General features: G+C 34.7%; 1 protein-coding gene across 4 annotated transcripts in view; it reads left to right on the top strand.

Moving 5' to 3' along the window:
- AKAP6 (A-kinase anchoring protein 6) overlaps nucleotides 1-21,777 on the top strand; it is a gene marked incomplete at its 5' end in the record, with an annotated part of 224,730 nt that overhangs the window by 165,888 nt on the left and 37,065 nt on the right. For all 4 annotated transcript variants that reach the window (XM_084287751.1, XM_084287749.1, XM_084287752.1 and 1 more), the window contains 2 exons: nucleotides 6,614-6,760; nucleotides 10,192-10,416. In XM_084287751.1, coding sequence (XP_084143877.1) covers nucleotides 6,614-6,760; nucleotides 10,192-10,416 — 372 coding nt within the window. The remainder of the gene's footprint in view (nucleotides 1-6,613; nucleotides 6,761-10,191; nucleotides 10,417-21,777) is intronic.

The raw sequence follows: 21,777 nt of genomic DNA, 5'->3' as shown, positions 1-21,777 counted from the left end.
ACAAGCTTAAGCAGCTCAGGATTTTAAAAAGCAGCTTACTGTCCTCCTCATTTTTATAAGACAAAATGTACTGCCTTCTACAAATTGCTTGATCGACTGATGAAGTACTATAATTATAGTTGTATTGCAGTTTTGACAAAGCCACAATAACAGATTGTAGTTTAGTCCCCACTCCAGGCACACAACTCTTTGCATTACAAAACCCAGTTTTACTGGTCTAATTCTTACTGCGAACAAAAGGCACCTGGAGATGTTAACTATATACTAAAAGAAAACTTGGAATCTAGGAAATAATAATATTGAAGCATGACTTTTCTTCTTGCAGCTAGTTCATTGGGAATGGTATCTAATGAAGAGTTGTCTAAAGGGCTGCTTGTTTGGAACTAATTAAAGACAGATATCCTAAATAGAAAAAGGATCATGGGAATTACATTAGGTGTCTGGAGACTTGTTATTCTTTGGTACTCTGAGTAGATTGTGGAAGTTGTTAGGGATTCAAGAAATAAGACAAGCTAATAAAAAGTTCTATTTTTCTGGTTATTGGCCAACTATTGTATTTTTGTTTGCAATAAGATTTGAGCCAACAGGCTAGAGGCTTGAATAAAACATTTAAACATTTGTGCATTAACACATTATGGTGAAAAGAGAGTCTTGTGCTTTCACTCAGTGCATTTCAGCCTTCAATTAATGTGAAAGCACTACAATGCCTATGCAACTTCTCTTGCCTAGTGGTGCACCATTTATCATTGCAGTTTTACATTGACCTTGACACCCACTTCATTAGAATAAAGATTGTCTACCATTTAGGTTACATTGTTCCTCTGCACAGAGACCCCATGCAAATTTCTGTTCAGATAGAAGAGCTGTGAGCCTGTCAGAGGTCATCTGCATTAAATGATTGCAGCTATTTTCCAACTGCTTCTTTTCATTCTACTCAATTCAGGCTAGGAGGATCAATCAAGCCCTCTGCCTGAAACAGTGGGACTGCTGGGAATATAACTGTTTTTGGTAGTAGTGGATATGCCCTAAACAGTATTAAATATTTAATATAAATTCATTAAAGGGCATACAAAGTCTTCAAAAAGATATTACATTTATAGTAAAATTTAAAGGGTTGGGATCACCTTCCTTAAGAAAAATACAGAACAATGGGTATTGACTGCATAATTTTTTAATGTAGGCAAAATTTAGTTCATGAAGTTACTTAATATTTCTTTCAGTGTGTTTATTTCTTCAGCTGCCAGGGAAAGGAATGTGCAGCAGAAGTGTAATCCACATTTGTTACTTTCTGAAACAAAAAAAAGCAAGGTGTCTGTTGGGGTTTAAGACAAAAGTGCTAAGATTTGTTTTGTTTTACAGGCATGCACACATACGCACATGCTCACTCACACAAATACATATTTTACTACTGTGCATATTTGTAGGGGGGAAAGGAAATGGAAATAAGTTGGCGCTCTCCGTCTTGAGTTTTCTGAGTGATATAATTGGAATTAAATTATTAATGGGAGATACTTAAAAAAGATTGTTTTATGATCTTCTATTAGAGAATTTGCAATTCATTTTAATATTTGTAGTTTGATTTATATTAAAGATAATGCAATCTATGTCCAATTAACAATACATAGCCAATGTAATATGATTTCCAGATCATGCAAATGGAATAAACTAGAAGAGGAAAAACTGATTCTTAACCTCAGATGTAATTTGCTGTGTGAGTTCTGGCAATTTTAAATGACATTGCACTTTTTAATTTTTCCAAAGGCTCAGCAGCAAATTTATCCCAATCAAGAAAGCCTATTATTAATTTACAAGGACAATTGTAGGAGTCTTTATAATTTCCCTGTGCAATTATTTGCCATAAATTGCTAATAGTGAAATACATGAAGTTTGCAAGAAACAGCGACTGCTATTTATCTAGACAGATCACTCAGCCAAGATCCTGAATGTTGTCCAGAGGTTCTAGTACTATTGACAGCATAAAAAATATAACCAAGCTTCTGGATGGTTTCTAAAATGTTTCACACTGGTAGTACCAAAAAGGTGGAAGCATTAAGAGCTATTGTGAAGGGGAGGCTGGCCTCTAGCAGATTCCTTCACTTTGCTTGTATACAGCTGAGCTTTGGACCCTGGACTTTGGAATAAAAAGACTCTTTGTTCATCACTGAATGGCATTAGGCATGGGCTTCCTAAGGGGCCACCATGAAGCCTAGCATGAAGAGTGCAAACATTATCCAGAAAGCAAAGTGAGAATGTGTGTGAAGAGATGATGGACAAATATTGCTATATGTGTGTTGCTATATGTTTGTGTATATCTATTTTGTTACATATTTGGTGAATTTGCTTACAAAGGATTCAGTACTCAAATTTATGCATGTAGTATATATTGAGAATGTGTGCCACCACTGAATATGTGTGGCATATAAACCCTGAACATGCGTGTGCATGTATTTGTGTGCAGCAGTTTAATCATTGCAAATGGCAAGTTTTTAAAATTTAAAGATATAATCTCAGTAAAAATAAAATGGCAAGTCACTCTGTCCTGATCTCAGTTGTCTATCATATGATGCCATTTGACTGAAGACATTATTCTAGTATGTGAATGATGGGACACAGAACATCTACAAATAGCACACCCTTATTCCAATAATGGAGAAAGTTCACTGGCTTAATTCTTCTGTACTTCGTAGCCATAGCTCCACTGTGTGTTCAGTATGTCTGGTCTCTTTTCACTATAACCAACAGAAGCACCATACAAAAGTCTTACAATGGATGTCTTAATCTCTCTGTGTGCTTTTAGAGCATTATTTTGAATTCCATCATGCAGGCTTTTTTTTTTTTTTTTTTTTTTTTTTCCTTTCCTCTTCTGAAGTTTTATTACAACAACAGAATTCCCAGGGAGCTTTAGGGGCAAGGTTCACATAATATTGCCCTAAAGTTTTGCTTGAGGGGTGGAATCTGCACCCTAGTCCCGATCATCTTTTTGTGGTGTTTCTCTTTCTGAAAGATGCAGTGCGTAGTCTTACAGAGTTGTTAACTGTGTACAGATTTTTTTTATTGTTTACCAGACAGTGCACATCTACGAACCTTTCATGATGATTTCTTTCTCTGACCTCTCAGTGACTAGGCATCTTGTTCCTTAACACTGAGGGAGGCTGAAAAATGCTTGAGTTGCTCAATGTGTGCCTTCTATACCAGTTTCAAAATGGCTTATTCTTCTGGTTTCCATGGTGACAATTAACACTGTTACAAGGCATTGTTCCAGTCTCCATTTGGGCAGAATTTTCGGGTGTGATTTTTCACACAAAAAATGTTTTCTATATTTTTTTTTTTTAAAAAAAGAAAAGGCATAGTTTAGTTAAAGTGTCAAAAAATGTGTCTCAATCAAGCATGCCTAGGTTTCTCAGAATATTTTTATCAGGGGAAATAGAGTTTTAACTTGCTTTGATTTGAAATTTAACTTCTTATGGTTTAAATATTTTTGCCAAACTTATTCATGCATAAATGTTACTGCTTTTTGCTGAAGTCCACTATTTTTCTTTTGAGAACTATTGATCGTATTGAGTCAGAGGGAATAAAAAGCACAAATTCTTTAACTTACATAACAGTGTTTTGAATTTCTTTTGAGTGGCTTCAGGAACACAAAGGCAGCCATGCATGCACCCAGCTAATCATGCTGTAAATATTTTGCACTTTTTCCATCCCCTCCCCCCCCCCCCAGTTTTTGTGATATGACAGGTGTTGTGGGAAATTAAATATTACTAATTTATTGACTATTGTGGTTGTTGCAAAAAATATATATATAAAAAATGGTACTTTAACTTTCTTAATCTCATTTTTGCCTATTAAATGGTAATCTATATCATAGCATCCACAGCCTGTCACAATGGAGCTGCCTTTGCTCACTTAAAGCTGAGGAAAGAATGAATCTGAAGATTAAATTATCTTCTCACCGCAGGATTAAGTAGTCCTACTAGACTAGGGTTGTGCAGCGCTGATAGAGCTGGTAGCTAATTTTTCCATGCAACTGCTTAGAGTGTAGGTGTTTAATGGATTAAAAAATAGCATTAGCAATAGCATCTAGTGCTATCAGTTCTTAAACTGCACCTTCTGTACATTAAGCCCTTCCCTTAACTTAAAATACACACTGCATATTAAATATCCAGAAATGAAACAATACTGACTCTCAGTCACATACCAATACATCTAATAATGAACTGAATACTTTCATCTTTTACAGTTACAGTATAATGCATTTTCTATCAATCAGCACTTTCATCATGCTTGTTTATACAGTAGGTTACATGGTGACAAAGACAGAGAGTATACATAAAGTCTAGCTTATTTATTTTTTAATGTAATAACATTTTATAACATCTGTCACACTATTTGGATTATGCTGCATTGCATTATTTTATCTAGTCCAAAATTAGATGAAACATCTAATGTTTCTGTGTTAACAAGAACATTGTAATCATGAAACATGCACCGTATTTTATTTCTTCATTGGTCATACACTGCCCAGAAACTTAACCAACCTCAGTCCACCCCGCAGCAGCCCCTAACAGGTGCTGTATAACAGCCATTAACCAGCTATGCCTGCACCAGTGTCATACAGCTAGAGGACTCCCTCAGTCTATTAATTCACTTCACAAAAGAAAGGGAGTAGCACGAACTGGATTTCAGTGCCTAGCAAATTGGACTCTGGATTCCCCTTGATATTACATGTACTTATGGAAATAATTATGCAAATCCTTTTCAGCTATATCATCTTTAAATAGAAATCAGATTATATAAAGGAGATTGTAATCACCTCCAGTAACCATTCTAGTTGAAAACGCAAAAATATGGATTGAGAAGTGTACTTGTTGAACATTTCAGTCCAATAAAATGCTGTTACCTCTTGGAGAATTCAGTTCCCTGGTGCCAAATCTGGTCAATATCTGGTATCGTACATTTCTGAAACTGTAGCCATAATACTCCCTGTATCAAAAGACAAGTTCTTTATAAACAATTCCTTGTTTTTTTTTTTTTTTTTTTACTATGCATATTCATGTAATTTTGGATACGCAGACACCTGATCAGTGTTCATTAATAATGAGAAATGGTTTAAATCACCTCATTTAAAACATTTGCTCTATGATCCACAAATGACTAATATTTGCTGAAGTTTACATAATACAAATGATGTGCATGTGTTGTGTAAATGAAAGATTAAAATATGAAACTAACAATATGCAAACATATGCATGGAAATGCTGAGGACCTGTTAGCTGAAACAGTGATTTCACACCTTTATTATTTTCTTTAAGCTGTCTCCAATTGTATTTTTGCTTTGTTTTCCTACACAGCATGTTCTTGGATCTGGCAAAAGCACCCATGTTTTAAACATTTCTTACGCAAGTTTAATTTTTTGTTCTTAGCCCAGTTACTAGCATTTGCAGTATGAACTGCTGTAGCAGCTTTCTTGGCTGAACATAAAGCAAAGAAAGCTTTGTGTTTAGGATGCAATTTGCTAATAGCTCTGCAAAATTTACATATGTCTCGTAAACACCTTTGTAAGAATGTATGCTGAACTCTACTTCCAGTAGAAGGTACATTTTTGACTGTATCAGAAGTCCTGTTTCTATGAGAGGTTTACACGTAATGGAGAGAGCTTGACTTACTGAATGTATAGAAGTGTATGCCTGTGTTTAAATTTTATTTTTTGAGGTACCATGCCAGCTACTACAACATGATTAATCACTGTAGTAACTATCAGATTTAATACTTAATTCAGATTTTCAGAGAATAAAGGTTTTAAAGAGATTTTTTTTGCAAGTGTCTCTACATTAGAATATGTTTTTATAGAATATATATGTACAGCTAAAATATTGAGAATATTCCGGTAATTTAAAAAGAAGTTTCAGGTTTTAGTCCTGTTTTCTTCATTCTTTTTCATTTTTTAAATAATAAATACCAGTGCAGGAAATACAGGGTAGTCACAGATTGAAGAGAGTATTGGACTGTGTGAGTGTTTCAGTTGTTTGTGTGCCATTTCACTCTTGGTTGATACATTACAAATATAGTTACTGCTATTCTGTTGCAGGGGAGTTAGGTCTAATGTTTTTTCTAAGGTGAAGCTCTCACATTGGCATGTGCCGCAATTTTTAGGGCCTGTGTGTGAGACAAAATCCTGAATGAGAGGGAGAAGAAATAAACTTTACAGGAAGCCTAATTCTGAAATTAATTCCTTGGGCTTTTTCCAGTGGAGAGTCTCAGTGCTACTTGCTGAAGTTGTGTCTTTGTAAAATAAGATACCAGCTCCCCTGAATGATACAGAGGCAGAGCAAGGTTCAGACCAGTGAGTGTTAGTGAATGCACAAGTGAATATAGTGAGTGAACATCACCAGATGTAATCAATTGCTAACTGCCTGCATTTTTACGTCACCCAGAAGACAACGTGGTTGGTACCTAAGTCTCTTCAGATATGTAATGAGAAGGTTGTGTGCTTAAATAATAAATAAAGGAATGGCATAGTGAGTGTGGTTATAACTGGACACATAGAATTAAAGTTTAATTTTTAGAGAGAAGACTCTTCACAGTAGCTAATGTTATGTATTTCTTTTCATTTTAGAGATACAATGTAGAAATGTCAATCAGGCACCCGAAAAAGATGGAACTGCTCAGTAAGGTTGAAGCTCTGAAGAAAAGTGGTGTTTTACTACCAAATGATCTCCTTGAAAAAGTGGATTCAATTAATGAAAAATGGGAACTGCTCGGGGTATTTGCATTTTTATTACTGTTTGTGGGTTATGTGTACATTTTTGTGTGTTGAAGTACGCTGTCTGTCTGATTTCTAATTTGAGGCACAAATATCTCTCTCTTTCAATTCACCACGTACATTTCAAACAAGCTACTCATGCTATTATAAAAACTCCTTACTATTTTCCTCTTCTGTTGATTTTTTTTATTCCTTGCTTGTCTCCTGTCTGACTTTAATAATTTTAGTTCTTTAATACATAAAAAATGTAAGTAAAATATGCCATGTATTACGGGTATGCACCAAGTCAACTATAATGCAGTATATCTGATATACACTGACTGTCATGCTTGAGTGAATGTTAATAGAATTTATTCTGAAGGTACATGTTAGAGACATCTACTGTTTAACTATTTACTGTACCCTTAAGATGAAAAGTGGGGTTGTCACTGCATATTTCAGGTCACACTGATGGCTCAAAAACAAATATGCAGATTCCACACAAATCTGAATACCTGAAGCTAAAAATACAGCCAGGATATGTTTCATGCTGCTGTATTCAGCTCACTTTTGACAAAAGCCAAAAAAGTTTCATGTAATTCATTTCACGCTATGATGGGCTGGGTCTCAGCCAAAGAGTGAGATACAAGAATCTGGCAAAAAAAGCAATATAGAGATTCTGTTACCCAGAGACCAGTGATGGCACCGTGCAGGAGACACTATTGTCCTATTGTTGTAAAACAGCTGAGAGAGAGAGGTCAAACTATATATTTTTCCATCCACTTCTCTCGTTAATTGCCTTCACTTCAAATCAAGGGTAAGATAAATTTATAAATTACTTTAAATGATTAATTATAGATGTGTGATATGAGCAATACAGTTACATTGCATAATTTTGCATGCTATTATCTTAGTTTAAAAATATTTCTACTATATTACGAATAAGCTATATATGCAACCTGCCAGCATCATTTTAAATACTGACTTGTGTCACTTCAGCTTATTTGGTAATGCAATAGCCATTTTACAGAGGGTGGGGCTTTTTTAGTTCAGCACAGTTGTTTCTAACCACTTGATTCTCTAAATGTGCAAATTGTCAGAAAACATTAAAATTTGTCATCTAACTAGTGAGCTAATTACTTTCTAAGTTTAATATGTAGCATTAACAAATGCATTTTCAAAGTATTTGAACATAAATAAATTTACTAATAAAAATGGGGCTTACTAACTTATTCTTTTACATCTAACTATGACAATTTAAAAAAAAATTAATTATAGTTGTAATCCTTACATTTATGACTTTCAATGTATTTAATCAGATTAATTCAGTGGTACTGATTAGCTGGTAGTATATAAAATATGAGATAAGTACCTGACATAATTCTAAAAATTTAGAAAAACTCTTTCTTAAGAAAAAATTGAAGCCCTCCACTTCTCTGTATGTTAAAATCAAAATATACCTCTCGATTTAGTTTTTCCATTAATTTCAGCATTTACAGAAAAATAAAAAATAAAGTATTACTGTTTTCCTGCTAAATGTAACTTCATGAATAATAAGCAGAGTTTGATAGAGTTTTGTTTAATTTAATAAAAATCTTTGCAGAAACTAATGGCAGTAGGCATACTGTTTTAATTGGCATGATTACGTTTTAATTGGCATGAAAAAAATTAAAGACAAGGATTTTAACTTCTAACAATGGTAAAATAGAGGGATATGGTTTTTAATATTACTTTCATCTAAGGTGAACAGTGTGGAATGGAAATACATTAGAATGAAATGTCAGTGGTGCGTACAGTTTAATCTGTGAAATTTTGTCCCCTGTGCTGAATATTACTCTGTCTCAATTGCATATTAAACAACCCTATCAAGGCAGGCATTGGCATCTGCTGTGCTGACACAAATTGTGAATTAAATGAAATTGATGTCCTCTGTCGTATATTTATGAAGACGGACCATTCTCTGAAGTATTCTGTTTATGAAGAATTTATGATTGCAAACTGTTCCAGAACAAAAAAGTGGCAATAAATTCTTTTTTGTGACCCTACCCTCCAAGGGCATGGATTTCACCTCCTGCTGCTACTTTTGTTACAGCATAAAAACAATAGCTAGTGCTGGATTCCACCGAGGGTCTTCAAATTATCAATATTTGCACGATGAAAATAGAAGGGTGTTGCCAAGAAAGCGTGTTTTTCAGTTATGATCTCCTAAAGATGTTATTTACAGAATGCCACATAGTAGATTAATGTCTGTTGATCTAATTTTATTTGCGTTTAAAGCTTATTTTTGGAAGCTAACTGCAGTATTATAAATTATATTCTAGTAACTTTCTAAAGCATGTATTTTCAGCTGACTGGGTCACCTAAAACTGTGTCTTCATGTTACAACAATTAACCACCACTAATTATCAATTTAAAAGGTTATTGGATGTGATTGTCAGTGTATATTCAATATTCTACAATCAGTAACACAGATCTAGTGCTTATTATAAGTGTCAGACTGTCAGCCTCTTATAGGTCAGATAAAATACTGCTTGGCATAGAAGAAGCAGGCAACAGCATATCTCCCTTGTGATGTTAAAGGATTGCCTTTCAAAATACTGAAAAGAAAGGTAACTTTCTGTCTCCAGCCTCTTCAGAATATTCATTACCATCACAGCATTCACTATCAAAATGTTATTCAGTGGTTCTTTTTATTAGAACTACTACTTTGGAAAGCTGTAGTAAATTAGTTTCATTAGTGATCAGAGGTGAATGTGTATTGTGGTCCATTATTTTTAGAGTGGATGCTTCACATGAAGAACTTATATCCAAATTTAGTTGCCTAAGCAATTGGCCTGATGTTCAGGAACATCAAGGCTTTACAGTTTCTAGCTTATTGGTGTCTGGATGAGTTCATCCACTTTTAAAAGCAAGCCAGATGTTTTGTGACCTGACTGCTCTGCAAGTTTGCTGCAAGTTTGGAAACTATGACCTGACAGTGTATATCTCAAGAAATATTTCAGTAATGTGATGTTTCCCTAAAAACATAGATGGTACCTTGCATAAGAGCTTGGTGAACTCAGTGTTTGTCATATTTTCTGTTCTTACAGACTAGAAACTAATATGTCTTATGTTTATGAGTATCTAAAGCAACTGATAAATTCTGTAAAGCAACTAGTTTACAAAGTTATGTATCATTTTGTCTTCTTGGTCCACGGTTGCTCTTAATAAACATTGATTTATCATGCTTCCAGCAAAGTCAATGACCCAGAGAGAACAGCTCTGGGGCATAAGTGAAAAACAAGGATACAAAAAATGAAATTGATTGAAACAAGGAAACAAAGAATGAAATTGATTGATATTAGTAGTAATTTAAAAATAAAAATATCTAACAGATGCTTCTTGTTGCACATTAACCTGTATATGTTTTGGTACATAAAACTAATCTATATTTTCTTTATCTGATGCATTAGAAAACCCTAGGAGAGAAGATCCAAGACACAATGGTAGGGCACAGTGGGTTAGGTCCACGTGACCTGCTCTCGCCTGAAAGCGGCAGCCTGGTAAGGCAGCTGGAGGTCAGGATCAAAGAGCTGAAAGGGTGGCTGAGAGATACAGAGCTTTTCATCTTCAATTCCTGTCTGAGACAAGAAAATGAAGGAACAATGAATGCTGAGAAACAACTGCAATATTTTAAGGTAATAAAAAAACAATTGTAGTTTTCATAGAGACTCTTTTTTATGGTAGGATAAAATATTTATCTTATACATAGCATAATGCAATGCATGTACATGTGTAATCATACATTCATATTTTCACATTTATTTGTGTACAATGTGTTCATTCATTTTGATTTTTTTAAGTCTTTGCAATAATATTTATTCCTTAAACTTTAGCAGAAGAGATCTTTAAAGGGCTAATTTCACCAAAGTTGAAAAGCAGTCCTTTCGTTCTACTTCACTATAAAGCTGAGATTTATGAGAAGCTTCACTCTGAATTTCACTTCCTACATCAGTTATTTTAATTAACATGTTGTGTGGCCATCAATTTAATAGCCTATTTCTCTACATATATAAGTCAAGAATAGCCCATGTGAGATCACATTTACAGGTATATGAATTTAGCATACCTGAGAAAACATTGAAGTTTATTGTGAACAGATATGTGGAAAAAGACAGGTACGCTGTGAGATTTGTGTTAGTCTAGGCCACATGTTAAGCCTAAACCTGGAGCTTTATGGAAAGCAGGGAAAAGAATTGTAGTCATTATGCTATATTCAGATGGTTAAGCTCGTTCAGCTGAAGGCCATCATTCAGCTTTACAACTGATGTAGCAGAGATTGTATGTTTCGTTTCATTCCCCAAAAGTAGTGGGACAGTTCAGGAAAGAGAGCTATTAAGTTGGCAAACAAACCTGGTAGAACCATGTGATTTTCTTCTGTTCATAGCTATGACTTTTAAATAAACCCTCATCTGAGTCCTCATTACAGGTCACTTTACTCTGCAAGTGATCTTTGACCAAAGAATAAGAAATGAATCACAAGTAATTGTCGAGCTTTGGAGGTAAAGAGGTTTTTCTCTTCCACTAGTACATCAGGGTGTCTAGGGCAACAGCACTCTTAAGGCAATGGACAATTTATTGAATACTCACCTCAAAGGGCAGGTTGCAAACACTTCCAAACAAATACTTTTTTTAGACAAGTGTTCAGGAAAACATCTGTGGAAAACTGACAGTCTTCCCAAATAGACGGTATTTAACTCTTCGCTTTCCAGTCATGAAGATTAAGTGGGAGGGAGTGTTGTGGTGTTGTGTCAATGTAGATGAAGTTGTTGTGTTTTGTATTTTTTTTTATTCTAGGTTCCTGAACATGTCCCTTTGAGTGCAATTTTAAATTTTCTTATGAGATCCATATTGTTTTGTCTTTTTTTCCCAATTCTTGGCCTTCTGCTACAAGGCAAAAAAAAAAAAAAAAAAAAAAAGCTGATTCTATTTGTTCTATGAGCAAACTTAAATGCTAGTGATTGTGAAGGACTGTTGATAAACCTGCAGAAGTTTACAGCAATCAATCCATGTTTTCAGTAGGAAATGCTGGATAGTTCTTATTTCTGTGGAAAATTATGGCATTTATAGAAGGGCATAACTATAGATTTAAAAATCTGATTTCAGACAAACTTGTTTTTAAAGTCCTTTGCATGTATATGTAAATGAAGATATACATATGAACAAAACTACTATAGCAGTGTTACTTACATATTTTGAATATGTATAAATCTTTCAAGTTTAGTCTCTATATATGCCATGCTGTCCTGCCAAGAGCTGTAGAGATGTTAAACAGGATAGTACCACCCACCATGATATAACCAGACTATTTCATTACTTGGTTGATTATCTATTAATTACATAAATAATACATTAATTATTTTCAAAATGGTAGTCATTAGAGTATAAAAAATAATTATCTATCAAATATGGTGAGAGCACATCACTTTGTCATATATATTAAACCATCTTTGTCTCATTAAATCTGAAATCCACTATAAGTAAGTTTTCCATTCTTCACTGATCTCCTGGGGAAGTGTATAAAAGAGAAAATGGATATAATTAACAATACTGCAATGTATAATACATATATTTGAGAAAGAACATTTAGAACATTTTCAAAAACATTAGCTATGCCACTAGTAGGAAGCCTGCTGGGGTTTAGTCTGACTTACTTTCCACTTAACTTAAGAGTTTAACCTTATTACTGCTTTCACTGTGGTAAGTGAGTCATTGTTTCTTAATGGAAATTTATTGTATGGCACCATCCCAATTATACACGTGGCCATTGTACACAGAAACATTTTTAATAAAATAAACTCAACAATGCTGTTGATTTTCATTCTATAATGTTATGTTTTAAATTACACTTACGCCTTAGGAAAAACAGTTATTTCATTTTTCAGGTGTTTTCCTTTCATTTTTCACTTGGAGGATGATTTGAATAGTTCGCATGCAGTTGGGACCCAAGATGAGAACACTATGGTGGGAGGAGGAGTTGTTAAAACAACTAGTAGGAAATTATTTTGACTTCTTTTCTTTTATAAAAAAGTCATGCCATATTAATTAGAGAGTTCTTTTTATTAAGGAATATACTGCTTTTCTTTGGAATATTACTGTGCAATAATAATACTTGGCATTTCTATAGTACTATCCTGCCAAGGATCTGCACTTGCGGTGTAAACATCAATGAACTAAACCGCATTAAAACTTAAAGGTAGGAATTATTGTCACCTTTTTATAAATGAGGAAAATGAAATGCAAGGAGATTAAGTGACTTCCAGGCTTTTACAGAAAGTCAATGGCTGTGTTATGGCAGAAGCCAGCAGCTTCTGTGACCCTTGTCTATCCACAAGGCTGCTCTTCCTTCCTTCTTCTAGATTACTTTTCAGTATACTTTATTTTCATATGTAATACAAGCAGACCACTTCTTTGCACTAACCACAGTTTCTTTTTTCTGTTCAAAGTTCAAATCCTGCTGAATATGTTTGGGTGATTTTTTTCTATTATTATTACCATATTCAGGTATTATAATTATTAGAATATTAGTTATGGTAATTAGCCAGCTTATGTATGGTCCCGTATTTCCTCATTTTGTGGAAACTATATGGTAAACTTTGGTTAACCCTGTAATCTCTATGGAACACGGTATGCAGCCAGTCTTCAGAGCCATTTTGTAACCTGTTCCACCAGCTTTCCCTGCTCCGGAATGCTTCAGATATTTTCATAGTTAGTTCCAAGGGAGAGGCACAAACTTTGCTTCTGTCTATAGTGACACTTGCTGGCCATTCCACAACAACATTAAGTAGTGAGCTCCCAAATGTAGCCTAACCCCGGCTACTGTCAAAAAGTGGGAAACAGTGAACACAAGTTGCACAGTGCTAAAGGAGAAAGTGAGGGTGTCTTACTCCTGATTTGCTGCGACATAAAATACAGGTCAATCTGGACCAAGAAACTCAAGAGAATGACTTAAATTCATGAGACCTTCATAACTACAACCATATATTTATTTTATTTATTCATCTTCTTAAATTTCTGTTCTGCCTTTTGAGTCCCAGAGTTTATGTTTTTTGCATTCCACTGAAAGTACAAGGGCCAGAACTAGACACATACTGTTTAAATGGAATAGAGGATTCTCAGGTAAACACATAATTCTAGCAGCTGAAATACCTAATGTCATGAGACTAATAATTGGCACAACTGGTTTCCTAACCTAATGATGTATGGCAATTTTGTGGGTCAGGAGAGACTTGGAGCAGGAAAGAATGAGGAACAATAATAAAAAGAAATCACATTCTTTCATGGAAGTTTTAGTAAATTTCATTATTTGAGTAAGATGTAGCCAGAAATATGTGTGCTTGTTGGCTTGTAAGTAGGTGTGTTCTGCCACATTTGCTTTTATGTGTCCAGGACTTCAAAAAGCATGCTGTTTTCTGTGCAAAATACCCTCCAAAAAACAACAAAGAAGCTTAAACAATTAGTCATATATTTCTGTCACCTCTAATAAAACTTTAGATTTCAAGTGTTCAGTATAGATCAATGACCCATTAGCATCAAAAGGTAGTTGTTATGGCTTTGGCTCACAGGCCAGCTACTCAAGAACAATCTTAGACTTGTGAGTACCTGTCCATCTTGGTATCCTTTCTCAGTCATGTAGAGCTAGAAAAGCTTCTATGACTTTTGCTAGCTAGATTTATAATTTCCTTTTCTTTTCTCTCCCGCCTCCAAATTTAGTTAAAAAAATATAACAGGATTTTAGCAGAAGTTTTCTGACCTAAAGTTCTTTGGCAACAATAAAGCTGCATTTCATGTAGCTTTTTATTTCATGTGAACCAGGAAACAGCATGCTCTATTGTCATACCTGTCTCCTAAGTCTGTATTTGGGTCTTTGAAATAGAGATGCCCAATTTTCAGCAACACTGTAGTTCCCATGGACTTAAGTCAATGGATTCATTACTGGAATAAGACAAAATCATTTGAATCAAAATATGTTGGAAACACTTTCTCATTTAATATTTCTAAAAGCCAATGATGTATTGAATTCCATAGCTAGTAGTATTTGTTGCCATACCCATTTGCCTTGTAAACAGTATCTTATCAGATGTTTGTGACTATTTCTGACGGCTTCACTCACTCTGAAGCAAATGTTTTCGTCTTCCACTGATTTCTTGGCTGAGCATGCCAGATGATGCAATGTCATTAAAAAAAAAAAAAAAAAAAAGTATTTCTGATCACCGTCTCTTATTTCTTTGTTGCCTAAAGCAACTGAACTTTCTGGTGAAACAAGGTAGATTGCATTGGTAATTTGTAATCAATCAGTTAATCATTACCTCTTCTGATGCCTTTTATTGTAACTGAAAAGCGTGCATAAGTCAGCACTGCACACCATAAAAGCAATTCAGTTAAACAAAATTCTCTTGAATAAAACACAAGAGAGTTAGTTTGGGAGTGTACGGGATTATAGACATACTGAAATCAAAGAAAAATATTAACTTTGAGTAAAGGTTTGGTGACTCAGAGATTGGAAAAATGTTCCTGTAGGTGCCAGGAATCACTTTTGCTACTGCATCTTGGATGCTTTACAATTTTTGGAATGATGTTGCTGGCAGAGCTGCAATCAAAGAGTTACAGAAATTTAATGTGCATGTAACAAAAGTATGCAAAATAGTTTCCGACAGAAAGTCCAAAAGAAGTCAAGCAGGATTTAATCCTTTTTATACCTCTAACATGATAAAAATGTAATAATTTTAATAAAATTCTCAGAATGAGTGTGACTTCAGAGCCTTAAGTCTTTTCACAGATGAAGAAATGTTTACCAAAATTTTGTTTGGATTAAATTTCAACAAACAAGAAGGCATAAAGTATTAAATCTCATGAAAAACAGACAGGATTCCAAAGTGAAATATAGCTTGATGCCGCTTAAAAAGGTTTGAAGCAAATTCACGCTTAATTTTATATAACCTACCATTCCAAAGCAGCATTTTTTTTAGGCCACTTAACTAAGAACTAAGAATCCACCTCTTTACAATAAGGAGTTCAACATATGTATATATGTATATATATTTATTACTTTGCCAAAAATGTGGTATTTTGGCTCTAACACAAGAAGTGGTTTTATATCTCAGAGTTTGGTTTTAATATATTCAAATATCAATACTCAATACTTTATATATAATCACCCAGTACTTAATATACTCAAGTGTTTCTCAAATTTTTATTTAATATGCTTATTAGTGAAAGAAAGTTCAGTTTGTGTTTCAATAAGCTTTCTCTATTAAAGGCAACAATAATACAATTTACAGTTCCCATTGAGGACAAAATATCTGATCTGAGATAGCAGATTTCATTCCATCATCCTATTTGGACTGTGAAGCTTGATCTGTGAATTCTGATTTTTATTAGGCTGTTACTTTGTTTTTAATTAATCAAAATCTCAAAATTAATTATAAGTGCTATCTGGTTGTCTAAAACCCTTTTCCCCCCCCAAAGTTAGCCATTTGCTGCAGGAAAAAAAGGGACACAGAAGATCTAGCCACCAGGGATGGTTATGTCTGGTATGCCACAGGTTTCCACAGAGGTATCATAAAATATCTGCTTGCATTTCTAACTCAGTAGTGGTCATGGGCTTCTGTACTAAGACTGGGATGTGGGATAGAGGTTACTGTTGTAACAGAAACAGCCTGACTTCAGAAGAGCTCAGATACAGCAATACATTGAGTCCTTCAGTGGAGGAGAGAATGGCCTAGTGACTATTTTTAGGAGACTACTTCATATGTTCTTTCCTTCTTACGTCTTTTTTTTTTTTTTTTTTTCTCCCTCATGTACTGTCCCCTAATTTCTGGTATACTAACATGCACAGCCATAGGGTAGAGATAGGATAAAGTAGTTCAGCTTTAGATACCTCCACTGTAGAGATCTGGTCTGAGCTTCCTTTATAGTAATTGGAAAGAAATAAGGACTTTTGGGATGCAATTAATTTGTCCTGTTTTAGATGTCTGGCTGCAGAGAAGGCAAACTGTACTTCAGAATACCTGCTTCTAAATGATTAGTTCAGTCATCAAGTTCTCCATTTGATCAGATAAATTCCACTCAAGGAATCATCAGGAATATCTTTATGACTTGAGGGACTTGAAGATGTTGAGCTAACTGCAGAAGGTTGACTGCTAATATCTGTGAGGTTCCTCCCCACTAAGTACTGGCTCATTTCTTTCTCAGTAAAGTTTAGCCCCAGTTTTTCTCAGCCCTTCGGAACATGCATCAGGGTGCTTATCTGAGTCATTTTGTTCTTGTTAACTGGAACTGATGAGGAGGCAATGTGGCTGAGGAATACTTGTCTCTATCTTCCATACTGTACTGGAATAGTTTGCATTTAATTCTCATGTAATGAGTAGGCTGACTCAAGCTGAGTGAAACAAAAGATATCCTCATGTACAGTTCCAGATCAGCCACTACAAAGTAAAACCTGCAATTTTGTAGTGACAAAATGGCTTACAGTTCCTTTCCCAGCCTTTTGTGTCATTGGTATCTGAAGTCCTTGGGCTACATTTTCCCTCACAGTAATGGTCTCTTGAAGAGTCAGTTGTGTGGAAGTGAAAATAGCTGACTTGGCTTCTTTTGAGAGAACATTCTCAGTTTCATCACTTATTGTTGTCATTATCATTGAAGGTACAATTGATTTTCTTCTTTTGACCCACCCAAATGACTCCTTGAAAATGCAACTGCTTATTCTCTTGCTATTGCCTTGGAGATCTATTTACTGCAAAACCAGAAACTTCCTCTTCAATTACTATCAACTTGGAAAAGGAAAAGGAGAATGAAAAGAAAGCAAAAGATGACAAAAAAAAAAAAAGAGAATGAAAAAGAGAATGAAATATTTTTCCTGAAAACAGGCCAAGATTATGTTGCACTAATTTACAGTGCAAGTGAAAAGTGAGGGTCTTCACTTGGCTTCTAAGGTGTTTTTTTATTTTTTTTTAGTGATAACATGTAGAAAAAGTAGTACAGTACAGACTAGAAATATAAGAGAATTAACAAAAAATCACTGTACTGTCTCCATTAAGGTCCACTTTGTACTACTGCATGTGATTATATGATTTATTTGGTTGTCTATGAATGCCCCCTTGGAGCCATCGCATTGCATTTTCTGGTGCAAATCTCTGCAATATTAGTGGATTATTGATTGAATTGTGTTCTCTGGAGCCATTAAGTCCTACTAATGAGGTTTTTCTTTAATCGGTGGATAATTGACCTAGTAGACTGTTGCCTAATTTTGGTTTCAGTACATAGGAGGTTTCCCAAGTTTCATCTTTGCATGTAAGTTAATAGGTCATTGTCCCAGTAGAGAATAGTATTATAGACTGTAGTAATACCTTTACTCACGCTAAAAATAATTTCATACTGCCAGGAAATCCATTGATTTTAGTAGAATTATTTGCAGGGTAAAGAGTAATTCAGGATGAGTAAGAATATGAGTGTTAAAAGAACAGGACTTCAGTATGTACACTGAAGTGTTATTGCAATCCCTATCAGGTGTATTATGTATCACAAGTATGAGATGTCTGTCAGGAATGGGATTTGCAGATGGGCAACGTATTACTAGAGACAGCGGAGTGGCTTAGATTATGCCTGCTGCATACAGTCAATGGAGAAAGAAAGTATGTGAATTCCTGTCCTTAGGAGAATGATTGCCTTACTGCTCTGTTAGGAAAGCACTGCATTTCCACACCTCAGAATGAGACTGAAGGCCTGGCCCCTATTCTGATGGATTTTCTGTGTGTTTCACCAACCGCTGGCAATGCGATATCATTTGTAGTGTACCACCTTCCTTTTACTGTGGTGATGTTTATTTTCACATTCTGAGCACAAAAATGCAATGTCATAATGTTCTCTATTCTGAGCATCAGTGAAGGAAACACAGCCTGTTTCATGCCTTCTTTGTTTTTGTCATACCTAGCCTCCTCATCCTGCTTGTCCAGGCAATGGAAGAATGGCAGTTGAAGGTGCAATAAAACAACTAATGCTGAGCCTCTAACACCACCATACACAGTCACCTCATCGAGGTGTTTGGCTTTTGACAGCTTCTAGCTTTTTGACTCCCATTTACTGTTCATCTTGACCACATCACCTGCTCCTGCCCTCCATTCTAATTCCAGCCTTCTTGTAACCCTGGGGCTAACCTGTGGATGCCACAGTCATGGCTGCCTGAGTTGTGTAAGAAGCAAGTTAATGTTAATTTAAAACTTTATGCAAACATTTGCTTAAAACTTATTTCTGCAAATTAAATACTGAATTAGCCTAGCCTACTTAAAATATGAATCTGAGCCTACTTCAGTGCAATGCTGGCTGACAAGTAGCCTCTCTTGTAAGGCACTTTTAGTTTTGTCTTAGGCTGAAATTAGAAAAAACAAGTGCGTGTGTGTATGTATTCATGATTAAGACATGACAAAACAATGAACATAAAGATTTTATCTTTTAATGACATCCATTCTGAGATGTGTTGCTTTTTTGAAATAAGATGAGGAATTCCATTTCTAGAGATGCCTGCTTGTTGTCATTGTGCATGTACAGATGCACATGAAAGCACCATATCTTTTCCTCTGTTTACCTCTGAACAGCTCAGGCTGTACAGTTTTGAATCCAGGCTAAATTTGCTTCACTGACACAAGAAAAGAGCCAACAGAAATCTCTTTTTCCTTACTCATTAGTTGTGTTTATTTTCCCTTTACTGTCACCCTGCCTGGCCTGAAGTCTCCAAAAGATTAGTCCAATTTATTTTATGTTCACTGCTGTCCCATAAAAAGGTAATACCAATACGCTGCAGGATGCTTTTTTCCTGTAATTCAGAATAGGTTAAATTCTCACTACATTTTGGAATATGCCAGGCCAATTGCACAAAGACAGCAAAAATGTATGTCTACCATTTGTGGGGGAACTGAATAAAAAAGGGATTAAGTACAATATCAACACCTGAACCTCAGCCTGAGGGCTACAGGTGTTGATGCATCTCCATGCAGGAAACTTTTCCTTTAAAACCTGTTATGTAGGTCTGAGTCAGGATACAAAGCTTTAATAGTTCATTAAAGATGGCTGAAATTGATACCTAACAGTTTTTAGCCAATTGGAGGGTTTCTTTGCCTCTAATGTGTGACGTATGTTGATAAATATCTTGATTTCTTCTAAACTGTAATTCTAAGTGAATTCCAACAACTGGAAGTAAAGTCGAGCTTCATTTATGCCGCAGTGGATTTTGTAAGGTTTTCGCTTGTACATTAAGTTGTTTCTTCTCTTGAATTTCAACACAAGCTCATTTGAAACTCTGCCCAGTGTGGTTATCTAGCAAAAATCTCAAGTTTGTAATGTCCACTACAGGCAAATGATTTTTTGGGTAGCATGGTTTAGGATTCATCACAAAAGCAAAACACAGTCCCAATATTTATCATACCTGTCTTATGTTCTCCCTACTTTTATTTTAGCATTTTCTGGGGGCAAAAAAAAAAAAAAAAAGAGACCCAGAGAGAACTTCTCAAACTGAATGAAAAAAGGGCATGAACTGAATGGATTTATAAACACAAACAGTGCCAGAGTAGAAAAATGGATCCTCCTGCCATCATGTCTGGCTTCTCTGTCTGAATGACTTGGCTTACCCCCTGGAACTAAGTTAAGCCCAACTTTGCCATAGGTAGTAAGTAGCTCTAAAATAGTTGTGGTAATGAATCTAATTAATCCCCTATCTCAAACACAAAAAAATAAGGCTTGGAAGCTGTATGCTGTATTTCAATAAGAAAAATACATTTACATCCAAAACTGTTTTTCTTTTATTTTTAAAAGTTACCTTCCTGTAATTGCATGCTAGTTTAGAGCTAAGATAGGAACATCTTTACAATAATGGGCACTTTTTTAACAGATTATTGCCAAAAGTGCATTCTTTATTCCAGAGAGACACTGTAATAGATACCAGCTCTTTAGTAATGATACAAGCAATCTGTAAGCTATTATAGTTTCTTTTATAGTAACTTAATCTTCATATTGTTTTATATGTCTGGAATTTTAATAGTGTTTTTAATTTATGAAGAGAAGTATATTACGTATTACTAGTTACATGGGAATATAAGCTAAATATCAGACCATTCAACAATATTCTTACAAACAAATATTTTGAAACAAGCACAAGGAATATAACAAAGAAATTAAAGACTGCTGTATAGATATAATGGCAGCTTTTATGGACTAAGACCAGAAGCATTTATTCTGGATTGTGTTTTTTTTGTTGTTTTTGTTTTTTTTTTCTTTGATGCATATACTGTACTTGTGAAGAAAAATGGAAAAAAAAAAACACACAGGTACTCTTAGAAGGCTATTAAAAAATAATTATTGTATTTAAAATAATTATATTTACCTAATTAATATGTTTATTTGCATTACTGATTACAAATAAATACAAATTCCCTTGTACTATTTTAAAGATAGTTGAATGAATGAATGAAAAATTAACCCAAATCTACTAAGTACTAGATCATACATAGAATACAAGCTCTGGTGTAGATTCTTGAAGTCACTGTAAGACTGAAATAGTTTTTTAGATCATAGCCATTTTCAAGTGTGTTGGAATACACACAGTTCACAAGGAATATGGTGAACTGTACTCAGACTTGGAAGAGAGATAATGTAACACTGCAAAGCAGAGAGAAATGATCGGTGTAGCAATTTAGTGGTTGTAATGATATTAAAAACAGGGCTTTGAAATAAAAAGAAACAGTTCACTGTTTTGAAAGAAGTCATAGTCTACTTTAAACTGTCATTCTGTATTTCTGACTTGCAATTAGGTGATATTTCTGAAGTGTCAGTCCTAGATTCTGTTGTCACCATCATCATAATAAAATGTGACAGCAAAGATATTATATCAATACTTTTTCCATAATTAGCATTAAAGATGTCTCAAGGGTTAAGTACAAAGGTTTTCCACTGAATGGTCTGTAAGCCTTGTGCCTTTAAAATCTTTTAATATAGCCAAGACTGTTGAC

This window comes from Netta rufina (assembly GCF_964035555.1).
Source record: "Netta rufina genome assembly, chromosome: 5".
NCBI lineage: Eukaryota > Metazoa > Chordata > Aves > Anseriformes > Anatidae > Netta > Netta rufina.
This window is presented reverse-complemented; position numbering and strand designations above follow the sequence as displayed.